This window comes from Plectrocnemia conspersa, unplaced genomic scaffold (genome assembly GCF_051122295.1).
Source record: "Plectrocnemia conspersa isolate PC_06_02 unplaced genomic scaffold, ASM5112229v1 ptg000010l, whole genome shotgun sequence".
Lineage (NCBI taxonomy): Eukaryota > Metazoa > Arthropoda > Insecta > Trichoptera > Polycentropodidae > Plectrocnemia > Plectrocnemia conspersa.
This window is the reverse complement of record NW_028277174.1, coordinates 7,186,116-7,204,898: the sequence shown is the minus strand read 5'-3', so window position 1 is coordinate 7,204,898 and position 18,783 is coordinate 7,186,116. Positions and strand designations below refer to the sequence as shown.

Genomic DNA, 18,783 nt, shown 5'->3' with positions numbered 1-18,783 from the left:
TGGTATAAGTCGGTGACTAATAACTAAAATACCTGGGTTCGAATCCCATATGGACCTTGGTGATTAATATATAATTATAATTCAAATTATTTACCCGTTGTAACGCATTGGGTAACGCTTGTCATATTACAGCGGAAGATTCACAATAAATAAATGATAAGTCCGATCTCCCAGACTCGATAAAAATAGGTAGTAGTTATCGACTTATACTACGGATTTATCGTGTTGGGTTATTGTAGATGTGGACTAGCAAATCGCAATGCGATATTATATTGTCTTAGAACTTGTGTACTTAAATCGACATTTTTAACTGACGGAACATGAAAAAGTGGTATGGCGACAATTCTGAAGAATGCGATGGCTGCGGAAGCACTGGAATGTGCCCGGACGCCAAAAATTCCGTAAAGCAATCTCATGGTGAAGAATTCAATTAATGACAACTTCACACCAAAAATAAAGATTAAAGAATAAAAAACAATTTTGGAACACCCACCGTTAGCTTTTTTATAATATTATTATCGTGAAACCATTATCGTGAATAAGGTTTTGTTTAATAAAAAACGAATTAATTATACGTGCAAAGAAAAAAATAAAACGATGCGTATATAATACATCAGAACAGTCAATTATGAGCAAAAACATCACACAAAAGGCGTATATCGTGACTCAATCATGCACATGATTTAACACATCAAATAATAATAATCAATATAGAAAGTAATAAAATTGCGATGTATGTTTGTAAGTCGTCATATTAATTAAGAAGTTTCCTTATTGTTTTTATCATTAAATACTAGTATCATCATCACAGCTTTCTATCAGTGATATATTGATTTTATGCATGGTAAAGCACGATAACATAATTTGCCAGCAACACATCTTGATAACTATTATTCCTCGGTTCACTAACCTATTATTAAAACGGAAGCTATTATTTCATACGCAAGAAAAACAAACAAGCGCCCCCGGTTAAAAGGCATCAACGGGTCAAAAGTATAAAATATTCATAGTAAGCAATAGTGGGTATACTTATGGTACATTTGGTATATGGGTTATAATATGTAATTCTAATTATCAAAAAATACAATTGATAGTACAGCTAATGGGATCATTTGTAGTTTAGATGCGAAGAACCTCGGATCACCTCCGCCGATGGACTTAACGAAGAGTCCAAAAAAGGATGTAGGTTTTCTAAGAAAGCGAAACCGGTGGCATGCCAGCCACAAGACACCGGTGACAAACCGGAGCCTGTGCGAGATTTACCGGGCGACTTTCAGTCGAGATTGTGCTCGAGTTTGACGTTGTTTATTGCGAAAAATGAGCGAGTTTATGAGAACAAATTATGTTTATGTTGGATGTTATTTATTACCAAAAAATTGTAGCTACTTACAGCGTGCAGAAGAAGTTCGCACGGATTTTTAGCAGTATGCGATAGTCCATTGTGCGCCATTGGAATACAAGTGCAATCAACTTTCACCCAACGATGCGAAGGAAATATCAACAAAAGTAGCGAGGGACTAACTATGCATGGCAATGGCGTATTTATAGAAGACATTTGAAATCGTATAATCGTTAGCCTTTTAAACTTATAATGAAATCAGGATTAAAACAAAATTAGCAAACATGTACATCAATGGTTCGACATTTTTATATCATAATAAACAATTGCATCTAATAGTTATTAAAACAGGCTCATATTAAAACAAATTAATATTTAGTCACACTAAAACATTAGCATTTAAAAAATATTATAAAGATAGGTACTTGTGTGGCGACCGTTCTCCAAAAAAGTAACATTTCTTGGAACCACTTTAAAACTTATTTACGAAAAATATAAGATAGCGTGATTAAAAAAAACATACAAATCGTTAGCTTCATGTTTCTGAGTTCTTCCAAAAGACCTCTCCCTTCTCCAAGCATCAGGGATATTAATAGTTTTGAGCCACGCCGGACAATATATCTTGGGTCATTGACCATAACGGAAAAAGCTCACTTTTGTTTTCATGGCTGACGTCAAGGTTTCATTAATCCTTCGGTCGCTTCCCCCCATCAAAGATATCTTAGCGGGACAGGACCGAAGAGGGCCGCTATCTGCCAAGCTCTCGTCCTTGCCTGAAAAGATTTATCTCATATGGCCCGACGTCAAACTTTTTTTCAAATTTTTCCAGTCGGGTCCCCCGTTGAAGTCCCCTGAGACTGCAGCCTCGGAGCGATACTCTCCTTGGAGGGTCATTCAGGATTATATATATATTTACCTCTACCGAGGTCGTAGTTTATAAGGTTACCTCTACGGATTAAAGCCATCTTAATCTTTTAACTAGGTATGACGAATAAATTCGTCATACCTAGTAAAATTGAGAATTTTCCTATGACGAATAAATTCGTCATAGGAAAATTCTCAATTTAAATCGTTAATCACGGATCTGATTTGTTGGCAGTCCTGATATCCTCACTAACAACCCCTAATGACTACCCGCCCATATGTAAATTTTTAATGTAAAAATTTTAGAACCACATTTGACATTTAATGGCAACAGATGTTTTAACTACTATTATCGCATTATGACCGTGTTGAATCTCATATGAGTGGTTTTAAAAAGGAGGACTTACGTCATACAATGTCAGTCGACAAAATCAATTTTGCGATTCAAGAGAAGATGCCAGTTACAGCATGTTTATTTCAAAATGGACGAAAAAACTGCCCGTTGAGTTCATAAGTTTCTTGTATCCAAGCAGATAACCATAGCACAAACTTACTCAATGAGAATTGTGAAAGCCCATTGAACTCATATTATTAAATCACCCTGCCTATGCCATAACGATAAATAAAATATGGATGCTTCTCTCGTGGTCAATTTCATTAACCTCTTATATGCGATATATAAAAATAAAATTAGAATAACAACGATTGCTGAAGACACCACTGAACTGGAAACATATTTCCAGTAGACCACTCAGAGGACTGCGATTACGCTGAACGCTTCTTTTACGAGTCTGAGCCTTGTCATGTGAAAGTTTGATAAGCAAGTCTTTCAAACATGACATATTTTAGACCTTTTGGTTAGTAAACAGTGGCTGATTATTGCTGATAATCTACGCATAATACATTATAGTCAGCGTTTAATGACTATGCATAAGTATCCCATTCATACAGTAGCCGATAGTTGATAGATTTTGACCTAGTTTTATTGCCGCATCTGATTTGACACATACATGTGATTAATCAGACGACCCTCACACATTCTCAGCCGTTCTAAAAGAACAAAAGCTTCGGTAGAGCGTCGAGAAATTTTCGCTACTTTCTTACGTTTCTAAATCGCTTCATGTGTTATAAATGCGCATATTGTTAAATCTGATCCGTTATGCACATTACTAAATCCTTATCTTAAAAATCTATTGTTTATAAATAATAAGTCACTGTATTCTACGTAAAGTCGAATGAATAATAATTATAATTATAATTCTGGTCGATTGCCTTACTCTAGTTTTTTCATAAAATCACGGATGAATAGTTACGTAAGTTGTGTATGTATACTATAAAAAAATAGAGCTTTTGAGTAATATATCTATAATAATACATAAAAAATGTAGCGATATTAAATAAATCAAAATCGGGTATTATACCATTTTTGCATCCGCTCACCGCCGCTGTGTGCCCAACATATAATCCTTATCATGCCGCATATGTAACGTAAGCGATCTGAAAGCTCCTACCCTTTTGAGGATTAAGGGCGTTAGCGTTAAACATGAATATTCAAGCAAGGGTTAAAAAAATATACATGATATTGAAACGGCGTTAACCCTTATATATTATTGTTTGTGTCCTTTATCAACCAGAAAAATAAGTGCATAAAGATGTTTCTTATCAAAATATTGAAGGACTGTAACTTCGCATATTGTACAGCGGCCGTTTTGAACAAAAACTTTCTTAGGGTCCGACGAAGAATTTTCAGCGAGCATGTGATAATAAAGACTGCGCAAAGACGAGACCTTCGGGACTGTGGTGGACGTGGAGCGCATAAAATTGATACTTTACGATTCTCGAGTATCCTGTTACGTACAGACTGTAGTAAAAAAATCGCGTCGGTGCATATGCAGCGTAACATTACATACACACATACACATATACGCGTCAGAGAGTTGCTCTTTAGCTCCTTTTACGATCGAAGCTAGTGCTAGAATCGAATTTTCTCTCGATTCACTCGCATGGCTCATGCATTTATTCAACGCTCTTATGCGTTTAGCATACGATTAAGCGAAGAAAGTGTAAGAATGAATCGTTTCAAGTCCGTCGGAAGAAATTAATTAAGAAAATAGCAATTAGGTTGCGTAACATGTAAATAAATACACGCTTAGGGTTATTATAAAATAATTATTGAGTTCAAACTTTTCTTTTGTGTGTTTGTTTTCGGATGATGATTTCAAAACTTTCAATTTGTAATTTATACGGAGCGTTGCATATATTAGTTTTCATTCGACGGAAGAAAAACTTTTGACCATTATTATGCATATTGGCCGAGTGGATTGAACGAGTTCCTAAAATATATATCGAGATCCTTCGTTTAGCATTTTCCTTTTGAGCCCCTTCGAGTGTGTTCCAATGAAAAGGGTAGAGCGCCGGATAGTGTCATTGAACATAAAGAGCCTGAATGGGCCAATAGAATATTTTAAAGTGGAGCTCGTTTGCTCGGCAACGTTCCAAACGCAAAATTTTCATGGAACTAGATGAATATGATTAACTTTAGTAGTTATGATTTAGCGCAATTTTAGAGTCTTGTTCGATAAAAGTATAAATATTAATTTCAAAGTTTCCTATTAAATTCTCCTCTTACGTAACTATTCATCCGTGCTGCACTAGGGATAGCGACCTAAGATTTTTGGTAACATACGAATCAAGTCGAAAGTTTTATTTTATTTTTCGAATTTCATTTCTACAAATGCTATATTATAGAAAATTAACTTTTAACTAAAGACAGGGCCCCCAAAGTGGTCGATATGGCATTGTTATGGGTCGATTGTGGGTCAACGTAAAAAAATAACTAATTATTTTTTACTTCTTATTACAAATTAGACCATCATAATAAGGGTTTTACCCAATACGTCATGATGGCAGGGACATCATTTCAGCTTTTTCCGAAGAGGGGCAAAATTTAGCCAGTCAGTGGTGGATATTTTAGTATTTTATTAAATGGCATGCATTTCTTAGGTCAAATTCCAGAAAGTCCCTGTTTAGTCAATAGCAATAAAATCGTAGTGAAAACGCCCGGTTATGTAGATTTTTATAACAATATTACGACTTACAATAAGTGAGAATCGAATGAAGCACATATAAACCGAATTTTGACCAATAGGAGAGCGCAAAAAACAATTATCCCTTCTCAGAAGTTAAAAATCCACGTCAAAAGCAATAAAATTGTGTCGATAAAATCAATATATACCGATATGATTTCACTGAAATAACATGTTTAAAAAATATTTTCGGGATAGATACGAGAATGTTTTTTTTTTAATTTTCTTTGAGAGATGACCCGAGAATTTCTGGTTTAGAATCAAGGACATCATTTCAGCTTTTTTTTAAATTTCAAATTCATTAAGATACATAGTATTTAATTAAATGGCATGCATTTATCTGGCCAAATTTAAGGTGGGAAAAATGGCCATTGAAATTCAACATTAAAAAAACAATTATGGTGCACACCAAAAATAGTTAAGCACCATCCCATATATTTTTTTCAGCTCCTCATAGCTATTGCCAAAAACATCATTGTGTTTGGCAAGCTCGTTAAGAAGCTGGATGACTCGTGCAAAATGAGCGTCCTCAAGCACTAACTTCCTGACCACGCGATCAAGAATAAGGGACGTGATCTCGGGCACTCTAAAGCTCGCAGACGAAAATCACCGAGCATTGACGGATTGTCGATACTTTTTTATATCAATACAAAGGTTTTCAATATTTTTTTTATAAAACTAATATAAAATATTTTTTGTTATGTTAATTTATTTCGTACTCTTTAATTTATTGGTATTTTTTCTATGGAAATCATTTACATTAATTCAAATTAAAAAAATGATATATAATAATAATGTTTTTTATTCATTATTTCTTCAGTTATATACATATAATACAATCTGAGGTACCTCAAAGCAATGGAAGATTGACCACCGTACATGTACAGCGATACTCCTCAAAGGGATAACATTATTTATTTAAAAAAATTTAAAAACTTTGATCAAAAAGATTCGTCTTTAATTATTTGTTGATATATTGAGTTGATGTATAATAAATAAAATTAAATTGGATATTTAATATTTTTTTGTTGAAGTCTTAAAAATTATATACAAGAACTTTTTAAATCGCTTTTAATAGGGAAACGCGTGAAGAAGTTTGGTCTTTGGAAATTTAGTCGCAATGGTTCACTTCACGAGGGAACAAAGTTTTTTTTTACAAAGGTGTACAAAAACAACGATTCTTATTTAATTATTCGGCTCCTGTTTCGCGCTCACTGCCGATTACAGTGTGAATCAATGCCCGGGTGCTAATTTAATTAGATCGTGGTCCAGGAAGTTTTAGAATACTGTTTCAATGCTAAATAAGAAGAAAGCCGGGCGAACACAGAGCAGGATAAGCGATGAGAATGTCGCGCAGGTTGTCGAGTCTGTACGAGAAGACCCGGGCTTGTCGATTACCAAGCATTTTGCTGCTATTGCGATACCAAAATCAACTTAGCGTCGAATTCTGAAACTACACCCATATAAGGTCCAATTGGTGCAAGATTGGGCAACCTTCCATACATCCAATGTGACTATATCGGTGGTGAAGAAAATGTTTCCTAACAAACTAAAATAACACCCCCGCAGAGTTGACACTTGATTTTTTATGAGGTCTTCTCAAAATTCGCGTTTCCTTAAATAAACCAGCCACAGTAACCCAAGTTAAGCGATTTGTGTCATAGTGTTTCAAAGTTACTTTGAGGTCTAGAGATGACAACTTTGGGTGTACACCCCAGCAATTTATGCGGATATATGTACATTACTCTTTTTTATATTTTAAACAAATTTAAAGAAATTAGTAGTATTACTATATTTTTTATGTTGAAATAGTGAAAGTTATAAGCTATCAAGATCAATAATTTATCAATCGTTATCATTTATGTATGTATAGCGATAACAATTTGAAGATGTCCGTGCGCTGCGAGTATTGGAATAACAATGAAATATAAAGTATGACAACTTTGCTCGGTGCAAGCGGACCAATGAAATACCGGTGTGAAATACGAGATAAACCTCAAAGTGACTCTGTTAAATGAAATGAATTATAGGTGCCAGATTCGAAGAATGCCAGCGGCGGGATGGTGGACATTTAGACATTATTTTAAAGACATGATTGTCCCAATTGTGTTTTTTTTCAGTGAAATAAACATTCATTGTCATACGACCTGTATTTTATTTTTATTGAATTTTCAAAAGTGCTAAAACTTATGGCCCACTCTGTATAATAAGAGCAATTTTACCTGGGTTTTATACAATTTCAAGAACACAAATTCAAACTCTAAGAATATGGTATCTTTACATAAATCTTCAATATCAAACAAACTTGTACTACACTGCCTAACTTAATTGATTTTTTAAATAAAATATAAAAAAAATTAGCCAAATAAGTTTTTTAATTTTCATTAAATAAATTATCCCCCCCCCCCCCAGATTGCGTATTTGTTTATATAATGTATGATAACCCTACGAGAAAAATATAGCTCTGCGTCCCTAAAAAATATTGAATGTAAAAAATGGCTTCTTACAAACACCACTAATGTATTAAAAAAAATATAGCAAATGAACGGCTATATCTATATTATTGAATTGAAATTTATTTTGGTACGCTTGTGGGGAAAGGTTCTCTATCCCTAGGCATAATCCGACAAGTTCCAGCCATGTTCTGACATTTATAGTATTCCTTTAAGAATACGAGTAATTCCTTTGATACAGCTTCACAAGGAGCTATTCTTGTACTTTCTGTGATCTAGATTTATTCTTCTCCAGCGCGACATTTACGCCAGACAGTCTGTAAAACTGAATCCCCTCTTGAAAACCGGGAAAAAACAAAACGTCCCTACTTCTAAATGTAGATTTGAAACGCTAATTTTTTAACGAAGCCCTTAATTATAACTGTAACAATCTGTGCAGAAAATATATTGTATATGAGTGGGAGTGTAATTTAGTTTGGAAAAAAAATAATCAACGTTTTTCGGATGAGTAAGATTACTTAACTTACACAGAAGTGACGGCGTTTCTATTATATATAAGCTATGTAAGTGTCGCTTTCCTTATTTGATCTTGCAAAATAATATATAAATTATAGTATTACATTTACAATAATATTTTATATTTTTTTATTATATCATAATCAGTATCATTTGTACGCCATGTTTTGCTTTGACCCCCGTGATTTACGAACGCGTACATCAGTTTTACATTAAGTACGAAAGCATTGTCATGTTTGATACTTTTTTATATTATCTTACTTTAATTTATATAGGAAGAAGTTAACATTATGCCCTATGATATTTCACCCATAGCTTCCCCCCAAGTCACAACTCACGCACAGCTAATGGCGGGGGGAAGAAGACGCAATAACGCCCTCTTTTGATTGAGAATCTTCCCATTAATAATGTTCATTGTTCTCAAACTTTCCGACCGCAGAAATACACACGCGGATGAAATTTCACTCTCGGCGCGAAACCGAGAAGACAACAAATCAGCGAGTTGGCAGCCACTGTCGTGTTTCGATCTCGACGCTCGTCTTCTTTCGAACATACGACGTAAACATACTCTTCGGTATGAATGAACGGGTGGGCATGCAGACACTCCACATAACGCATACCGTTAACGTTTGACCGAGATGTGATGAAGTCAGTATCAGTGGATTCTCGAGTCAATCGCGTCTGCGAAGCGCGCCGATTGAATGCGAGTACGGAAACTCAAAAGATACCTATTACCTCATCGAGAAGAGGACAAACAAAAAGGCTTTTCTTCACGCGACCCACGCTACAATTTGGTATGTTTTTTGTGCTGACTTGTACCATTGAAGTTGTTTCCGATGGACATTTTAGAGCTCTTTATGGCAAATATATCTATCATCAGACTGATCATGCTCAATTCTGACTTCGAATATAATACTACACTTGATCACTTGGCTGGGTCAATAATAAATATAGATTATTACCGGTAAGTTCGCCCACGTCCACGTCAGACACGTACACACATGAACGATTTACTCAATTAAGTTTTCTCGGTTTTATCATTGATCGAGGGATTATAGATTTTGAGATTTCAAGTGGGTTTGAGCTGTTTAATTCGTACGATCAATCTGTTTGCCAATACGTTTGAGGTAACCTGCGGGACTAAGATACAAAAAAACAAATAGCACGCGAAACTACATTTAAAATAAAATATATTATCTGTTTATGTTTTTGCTCAGAAATAAATGGTCAAAATTTATATTAATCGGTCGGAATTTATATTGGACTGGTTAGAATTTATATTAATTATATTATTATATTATTTTATTTTGACAGACGTGTCAGAATCATTTTTTACGTTCATTTTAACGTCAGTCGCACGTCGGCAGTTTATTATCATTATCAAGATGTTTAAGGGCCAACTTGTTTGGTTGAGCTCGAAACATTTTCATATGTCAACACAACAAGCCAAGCGTGCTCCCCGCCACCGCTCTGTCGTTATTCCTGCTTCGTTTGTTACTTACAATTAAATAGATTCACCGAGAGTTATTCATGGGGTGTTTATTTTTTGACAAACGCTCGCTCGCACCTAACCTGTTCAACAATTTTGGTGCGAGCGATATAAGATATTGCTAAAATAAATAATTGATTTCCCATTTATATTTATAAATGTTATGTTATAATGTTTTAATTCAAATGATCGTCCTGTATTTGTATTCTAACCATTTGATGTTTATTCTGAGCCTGAGTAATATAATTATGATCAGGCTGTTATCAAAATTCTGACCGAGGTTTGTTTTTTATTCTGACCCAAGGAAGAATTAATTTCTGACCATTTAATTTATTGTCGAAATAAACTTGGCAGCAAAATGATAACAATAAATGCACATCTTACGAGTGCAATATATGGCTTAAATATATATATATATATACATAAAAATATATGTATGTTTCAAATGAAAATGATTAACGATTTACAACTACAACCATGTAAATATCAACAAACAGCTATAAATTAGGTAAAAGAGACTGAATAAATTTGAATTGCTATTTTAATATTCATTGAGCATAATAATTAGGCTATCCACATGGGAATTTGCCGACAACTGCATTAAATTTTCATTTCTAGGTGTCACAAATTACACTCTACTTCTAAATTAAGTAGGAACGCTTTGGATCGATGTTAGTAGGTTAGTACCTAAAAGCATTTGCGTTCTGAGAAAAATAATCCTCGATCCAATCCTAATTTGTAAGTAAAATTAACAAAAATAAATAAAATGACCTTTATTTTACAATCGTAAAATTCTGGTGACGGTTTATATTTTTTGGGACATACAACACCAAAATAAGATTTTACGCTAGTCTTCAATTAAAAAAACTATTACAACATAGTAAATATATGTGTTTAAAAAAATGAAACTTTTCCAGTTTCTTCAAGTGTATGGATAAACATTAACTAAATAAATTGCATAATACCCTTTGATGTTTTTAATGCAATTTATATAAAACTTGAAAAAGATAAGATAAGAAAAATGATAGAGAAACCATAATAATTTATAATCACTGAAAATGACATTTAGAAAATTAGTTTTTTTAAATAGTATTAGAACGATCGTCACGTTATCCTGTTTAGCCAGATTATAATTATAAGCATAACTTTTAAGTCGCTTTTTTTGTCTTAGTTAATGATATTTATGTGTAATTGATTTTGAAAGTATACTAAAACAACAATCACGAAATTATTTACATTTTTAGCCATCTGCTTATGTGAGCAATGTTTTTCAACTTCGCGAACGTAAACAAATAAACAATATTCCGATTGAACATATCTATATCGGTTTAAAAGCCCTGAAATATACACGAGCTAGCGAGCGAAATTGAGTTTTATATCAACTTTCACTGTTAAGCAATTTTTCAAACATCTGGAAGGCTTGGAGGGTTAAAAAAATTTCCCATTTCCTGATCACATTTGATTGAAAATAACTTTTACTATATAATAATAGTATGTTGTATCATACCATAATGTTGAGAATGTTGTGTTGTTTTAGGTTATATTTGATTTAAATAAGTAATGAATTATTAGTCAGTCTGTTTATTTTTGGACCGATGCACCGATAAAGCACGTCCCTCTTCCGCGTCGCAATCGAAAGCTGCGCACAGAGCAATTTTGAGAGGAATCAAGAGAGATCCATATCGGGACGCAGCCTCCGTTTCTGAGATAATTGCACACGAAAGATGGCATAAAAAAATCCGGTATGCGGACGAATCTATGACCCCGATACGGGTAATCTGATCATCTGACTTTTGCCAAGTGCATCGCCACTCCCTCTTATTTATGTGCAGGAAATAAATTACTGCTCATCCTCAACTTAAGAAATACATACACTAAGATGTCAATCAAAACATACAACAAACGTCATAAACAATACCGACGTTAGCATATTTTAAATGTCACATAATATTAGATAACAGGAAATATAATACAAACAATGGGCGTAATAATAAGGGTTTGGGCCAATTTTTTTACCTCGTAACGAACGGGGAGGGGCGGCTGCACGGCTCGCGATCAATGGAACAATCACTAAAATCCGTACGCGAGTACGCGAACTGGCGGAGCGGCGGCGAACACTGACTTGACACTGCGTCCCCGCGGATCGATGGTCGGGGACGGGGACACCATTTTGTGCGGCCGCGGGAAAGCGCTCCCGGCACACCCCCTTTCGGTCGGTCGCGGAACTGACAGCCGGCTTCCGGCTTCGACTCTCCGCTTCCGGACGGACGTTCGCGATGGCACCTACCTCCTCGAGCGCGAGGGCGTGTCTCCGCCGTCGCCGCCGTCGCGACTGCCGCGACCGTTCAGACGCCGGCCGCGAGCTGTTTACGTCGCGCCATGTGCGGCCGCGGCTGTGTGGCGGCGCGAGTATCGATCGCCGGCGAAACAGCGCACCCCACACACGCTCTGCATCGCAATATTTATAAACATTGACTCTTAAGACTAAGCATTGCTTTTCGGGCTATTCGGAACTAATTGACTTATAAAATATATTTCATATTATCCAATGACAAATAAATCTCCTTTATTATAAACCATTTTCCTGTTACAATTTTTTGCTAGCAACATTTTTCCTATGGTTATCACCACTCTTTCGCGTCGTATAAAATCTTCGTCGTATACTCTTTCGTTATACATGTACACCAGTGGCGTGCCGTCCATAGATGCGGTAGATTCAAAACTCCACCAGCATGAACAGTTGACGGCGAGCGACTCGTCAATCACGTGATCGTGTTTATATTCGCTCGTGTTTATAGTTGATCAACCGTGCATGCTGGAGGCGTTTTGAATCGACCGCATATATGGACGGCGCGCTACTGATGTATTACACATCTGCTGAAACAATTGAGCGCATGCATACAATGCGCAAGCACAGGGCTGCCGAGATAAAGATCAGGCCTTGTGCTTATTGCTGCTGCTCAAACTTAAGTTACATATACATTTTCTTGTATAAATAAAAATTAAATCCGTTCTATAAGTATTTTTTCACTGTGATCCAAGGAGAATTGTAAAGTTATAAACTTAAAGATAAAGGAGCGGAGATCCGATACTCGGAAACTCAGAAACTTCAATAAAACGATTTATACCAACTTGTAATTGTCTTAATAGTAATTTAATTCATATAAAATATAAAGATCGATTGCCAGAATTTCGAATACAATTTTCGCAATTTTTTCACAAAATTATCCGACCCCAATTATTTACATCGGCTGGTCCCCCCTTCCTATCATTGGGCCTGCGCATGCATTATCTTATAATCTAAAAATCTAATCCTAAAAAACTAGTGCTTCTTTCCTCCCTCTCCCATGATGGCTACTAATCTCAAAACTCATTTCTGACAGTACATAGTGATAAAACGGCAATAGAATTATATAATTATACCAAGAGTAAAAATGTGTATGCGAAAATTTAAATTCGTGGTTTAAGACCGCCCTCATGACGATTTGATAAACGTTCCTGTAGAATACGTAAAGAGATACAGAAATTTCATCAACTCATAGTCGGCTGAGTTCATATAGAGATCGACATTAAACAATCGTGAAACTTTTCAAGCCATACATATAGCCTTATTTTGGTTGACTCAAATATAACGTAAAAATAGTTTGATTCTTTGTACTGCCTTTGGGCTGCCACTCTTAATATTCACTTTTTAAGAAATTCTTCGAATATTACTATTTTCTAAGCCTAGCCACCATTATTCTCGAAATCTTACTTAAAACACAAGTGGCTTGTGGAATAATAACTTAAAAATAATTTAATTTTGTTGTTTTTTATTTCTACAAAAGTAATTATTATTTCACGATTTTATATATCCGAGAATCCTAAACATCAAGAGTTTTAAAACATCAACTCAAACTGTACGTACCTTTGTGGCAACGTTATTCATAAGCCATAATTGTGGAATCTACTTTCGTTTTATTTATTAATGCTTACAAATTTAATTGTTTACTTGCAATCGATCAATTTATTAAATGTGCATAAATTTAGTATGTTTCTATAATATAGTATATATGATACTATATTTGCTGTATCTTGCGCCCAGAAAATGTTGAAGAAAAACATAGTAGCGCAATGTATACACTATAATGCTTGCTAAAAGTTAAATAATGCTAACAGAATAATGGAAACTAAAAAAAATGTTTCAATAAACCCGCCGCTTTTGTTAGATAATGTTAACCTTTACTCGATGTTTTTAAATTATATAAGCACAAGTATTTTTTTTATTAAGTTTGATAGAAAAAGTAAAAGTTCAATTTTGGTTACAATTTTTTTATTTATAATCTAGGTAGTAGGTATAAGTAGTATAATTTGACAATCTATGAACGTGTGTAAGTCTCGTAATGTTTCCAAGAGACTACCACGATGGCAACACCGGGCGGTCGAGGACTGAATATGTTGCTAGTTGAAATCATAACATTGCGTTCAAAGTCAAAATTCGCAATGCGAAGTAAACACTGAATTATGTAATAAAATAAAAAGCACGTTTACTGTTTATAAATATATTTTCGTATTCCTAAAAATATAATTATTTAAAGACCGTTTAGGCTTTTTTGGTCTTTTTAAATTTTTGCTTTGGCTTTTTAATTTTATTTTTGAAGAATTTCTTCTTGGGCTTTACGGATTTTACTTTATTCTCTTCTCCGTCAACAGTCACGGTAACGAAAGGTCTCAAACCCGAATGAATCCTGATCTCCTTTTCAGGCGGACAGATTACTTCTACATCGTCGTTTACTTCTTCCACTTCGGCCTCGTCTTCCGGTGTTTCTTTTTTAACTTCTAAAGGAAGCACCAAGGTTAGACATGTTATACGACAATCTGTATTTGCACATGCCTTTTCTGTTAGCTTCATTTTTTTAGCATTAAATCTCCATATCTTTATATCTCCAAAACTGGAAGCCGTAAATAAATATTTATTGCCATAAGCGATCGCTTTCACTCTTTGATTGTGGCCTTTAAAAGTATATTTTTTCTCATCTTCTAAATTGAAAATAACTATTTCGCCGCTTTCCAATCCGATAGCTGCTAAAGATTCAGATATCCAAACCATACAATGCGCTTTACTGGGACACTTTAAAACTCGTTCGATAGTAGCGTTCGATAAAGACCATACGCTCACGTCGTTTCCTCCCGTTATAGAAAACTGTCCACCTTCCGGACTCCACACGACTGATAAAGCATTGGCGGCTCCTTTACTTTTCAAATTTGTAGCATAGGCTTCGCGTCCTTTGATTAAATTCCACGTTTTTAACGTATGATCCTTGCCTATCGTCAAAGCGAGTTTATTGCTGGGATGAATCGAAAGGTAAGTAATAGGTAAGCCTGAAAAATAAACATTGTTAACATCTAAATAAGACTGTTTTAAATCAATAATGCAATTTACAAACCTTTATGGGCTTTTGGCCAATATTGTTCCGGCTGCCAACTACCAGTTCGAAGAGCATAAAAGGCTCCGTCCGATCCGACGCTAAAAATATGGGAATTGTTTTCAGTGAAAGCGATCGAGTTCACTGTTCCGTTATGATGCATCAAAACTCTGCTTTCAGTTCGGGTTTTCATATCGTGTATGACAATTTTATCATCGGCTCCGCCTGAAGCTAACATATCGCCCGAGCAAGTGACACATTTAATCGAACCCGTATGCGCTTGAGTTGCAAAACTGTGTGTAAGTTCCAAGTCACCGTTCTAAAACAAAATAAAAACGCAACACATCAATAATGCTGAAATAAACTTGGCTTTTGGCAGTTAAGATGCGATGCTTACAGTATTTTTTATTTTATAACCAATGAGAAATTGCTCATATGTTCCGACGACGACTTCCACGCCGTCTGCCATGATGTTTTTATTGAACTATGTGTATATTATCCCCAACTAACTGCACGTGGTGCGGCACGCTGACAGATAGTGTTTAAAATTTACGCCTTAACAACTTTGTAAGTGACCATGAGCAGTAACTTGGCAAATTACTCTTTACGAATTGATCATAAATTCGTGTGTTTTCCTGTTGTTCGAAAAAAATTCGCAAAATTATAAACAAAAATATTTATTTTTTAAAAAATATTATTGTACAATAAAAATAAAATACAACTTTTTAATTTAAAACTAATATTTACCATTATAAAAACAAACTATTTTATTTAATTAGCTAAAAATAATTATACTATATGTGCAAATTTTGAATTTTTAAATGTATTTATTCTAGATTCATGTAATTCGTAGATTCATTAAACAACTTAAAATATAAGTATTACAAATGTAAAGGCAAATATTAATTTTTAGTCGTAAAGTTTGTAATATTTCGAGATTATATGATATTTTAGCGAACGGGTGGTCGCCGGGCTGACAAGGAGACACAGGCTAGCGGTTGCATAATATTTACTTTACGCTTATAGTTTACATATTTAGATCATGATATTTACGAACCCGATCGTCGAGCGGCGACAGACACATTATTACTCTATCATGTCGCCAAACGTAGTTTTGCTCTAACCGCAGCATGCAAGCGTAGTTCAAGGGTGGTTGAATAAATTAACTCACCATAATATGAACAGGTTTTAAAAATTAAATTTTTTAACAAATCTAATAAATTTAAATTAATATTCTTGGTAAGCCATAATTCTGGAAACTACTTTAGTTTTATTTTATTTACATGTTTATCTACAATTATAAAAATATGCTGCGGTTAATCAATATATTAACTGTGATTAAAAAAATATCAAAATTTATAATTAACATAAAAAATATAAAGGTATATTGTTGTTGTTGCGTGTAGGGATACGCGTGCTGGTTAGGTCTTAGGTCAATCCAAAAACACGTGTGCTGGTGTAACAGTTTTATTGAGCTCGGCGTGGTCCGACCGCTTTGTAACGACGATCGGAGCCGACTAACGTCAAAATTGGGTGCTTTCCCGAACGCCGTATGACGGCGTTCGCGAACGTGCACAAACGGCGAAACGGGCGTCAACATACCCCCCACCATGAAACATTAGTTTCATAATGACGGGCACACAGCGGGCTTTACAAGTGTTTGTCCTCACATTACAAACTCTGAGGACGCGATGTTTGAAATAATACTAACACAGAATTACAATAAACATGACAATAAATAAAATTACAATAAACATGAAGAAAGAAAAGGAATGTTATTAGTACTGTATAAGGTTGTAAAGAATAATGTTAGTAACACATACACATATACATTGGGATTGTTTGTACTATATTATTACTAAATACTAACTACAAGCTTTCATTCATTTTTTGACAATTATTTAAATGTAAATTAAAACGGACATGAAATATTATAAATAGTTAAAGGTTTGATACATGGCTAAATTTGCAAATAATTACACAAAAATGAAACGTTTGATACTTAGCTAAATTTTATTTATTTTGGTTTGCTACATGGCTAAATTATAAGCCATGCAAGAAACACGAAACACATTATTAAATTATCAATAAAAAGACATAAAATATAAAATAGCTTGCACTGCACACACACCTTTGCCACTATTTGTTTTTGTCACTACACGAATTGGTTCCATCGGAACTTGGATGAATCATCTCGACGATACTGATCACCCGTAGCAAGGATACAGGTAATCTTCCTTGACGACGCTTTCAGCAGCTTTGTGAATCCGACTGCAGCCGTACTCTCCATCCTTGTAGCTTTGACGGGTGCTCGGTAGACACCAGGTCCAGAATTCCTGCACCAGATCTTGCATTTGCTGGTACATCTACGACCCCTGTAGGCCGAAGCGTCCTGCTGTGGAAGAACTGTTGAGGTGTGCCGATCAGGAGGAGGCCAAGGATCAGGTTTTCGGGAAATCGTTTGTTTGTGAGCAAGGAAACAATCTTCTTCGATTGTCGGCACATGATTTGTAACACTATTGGTCTGCCTGTGCGTTATCGATACCAACTTGAATGAATGCGATAATGCATGGGGGCTCGAATGATGTATTTGAGGTTTTGCTTCCTCAAGCTGGCGGACATTTTTGTGCGAAAGGAAACAATCTTCTTCGATTGTCTGCACATGACTTGTCACAGTATCAGTCTGCCTGTGCGGTGCCAACTTGAATGAATGCAACGACGCAGAGGGGTGCGAATGAAGTACTTGAGGCCTTGTTTTCTCAAGCTGACTGACATCTTTGTGCACAAGGAAACAATCTTCTTCGATTGTATGCACATGATTTGTTACACTATTGGTCTGCCTGTGCGTTACCGATACCAACTTGAATGAATGCGATAATGCATGGGGGCTCGAATGATGTATTTGAGGTTTTGCTTCCTCAAGCTGGCGGACATTTTTGTGCGAAAGGAAACAATCTTCTTCGATTGTCTGCACATGACTTGTCACAGTATCAGTCTGCCTGTGCGGTGCCGACTTGAATGAATGCAACGACGCAGAGGGGTGCGAATGAAGTACTTGAGGCCTTGTTTTCTCAAGCTGACTGACATCTTTGTGCACAAGGAAACAATCTTCTTCGATTGTATGCACATGATTTGTTACACTATTGGTCTGCCTGTGCGTTACCGATACCAACTTGAATGAATGCGATAATGCATGGGGGCTCGAATGATGTATTTGAGGTTTTGCTTCCTCAAGCTGGCGGACATTTTTGTGCGAAAGGAAACAATCTTCTTCGATTGTCTGCACATGACTTGTCACAGTATCAGTCTGCCTGTGCGGTGCCGACTTGAATGAATGCAACGACGCAGAGGGGTGCGAATGAAGTACTTGAGGCCTTGTTTTCTCAAGCTGACTGACATCTTTGTGCACAAGGAAACAATCTTCTTCGATTGTATGCACATGATTTGTAACAGTATCGGTCTGCCTGTGCGGTGCCGGTACCGACTTGACTGAATGCGACGATGCAGGAGGGCTCGATTGTAAGGATTGAGCTCGTAGAGTGAGGAACTCCACGAGCTGTCTGAGCGTAGGCAGAAGGGATTCTGTTCGCCGACTCTCCCATGCCTTTTTGGACAGATTATCGAGACGTCG

General features: G+C 35.6%; 2 protein-coding genes across 11 annotated transcripts in view; both read right to left on the bottom strand.

The window, feature by feature from the left end:
• The window catches only part of Spn (protein phosphatase 1 regulatory subunit spinophilin), a 79,298-nt gene extending 67,152 nt beyond the window's left edge, over nucleotides 1-12,146 (bottom strand). For 9 of the 10 annotated variants that reach the window (XR_015811124.1, XR_015811125.1, XM_088195534.1 and 6 more), the window contains exon 1: nucleotides 11,764-12,146. The gene's annotated coding sequence lies outside the window, so the exon portion shown is untranslated. The remainder of the gene's footprint in view (nucleotides 1-11,763) is intronic. The other variant, XM_088195535.1, reaches the window with a different exon arrangement.
• A 2,126-nt stretch (nucleotides 12,147-14,272) lies between these two features.
• LOC148230511 (p21-activated protein kinase-interacting protein 1-like) lies at nucleotides 14,273-15,692 on the bottom strand. Its single transcript, XM_088195152.1, has 3 exons — nucleotides 15,550-15,692; nucleotides 15,174-15,471; nucleotides 14,273-15,108 (listed from the first exon to the last, which is right to left on the bottom strand). Exons 1-3 carry the CDS (start codon nucleotides 15,619-15,621, stop codon nucleotides 14,330-14,332), a joined length of 1,149 nt encoding a protein of 382 aa, XP_088051278.1. The 5' UTR covers nucleotides 15,622-15,692; the 3' UTR covers nucleotides 14,273-14,329.
• Nucleotides 15,693-18,783: the final 3,091 nt, after the last annotated feature.

Bases quoted from the DNA above. Each gene is read 5' to 3' on its own strand.
- LOC148230511 (XM_088195152.1), bottom strand. From the start codon at position 15,621: ATGGCAGACGGCGTGGAAGTCGTCGTCGGAACATATGAGCAATTTCTC. The intron at 15,472-15,549 runs GTAAGCATCGCA...ATTTTGTTTTAG, and splicing joins GTTATAAAATAAAAAATACT to AACGGTGACTTGGAACTTAC. The intron at 15,109-15,173 runs GTTTGTAAATTG...TTTATTTTTCAG, and splicing joins TTGGCCAAAAGCCCATAAAG to GCTTACCTATTACTTACCTT.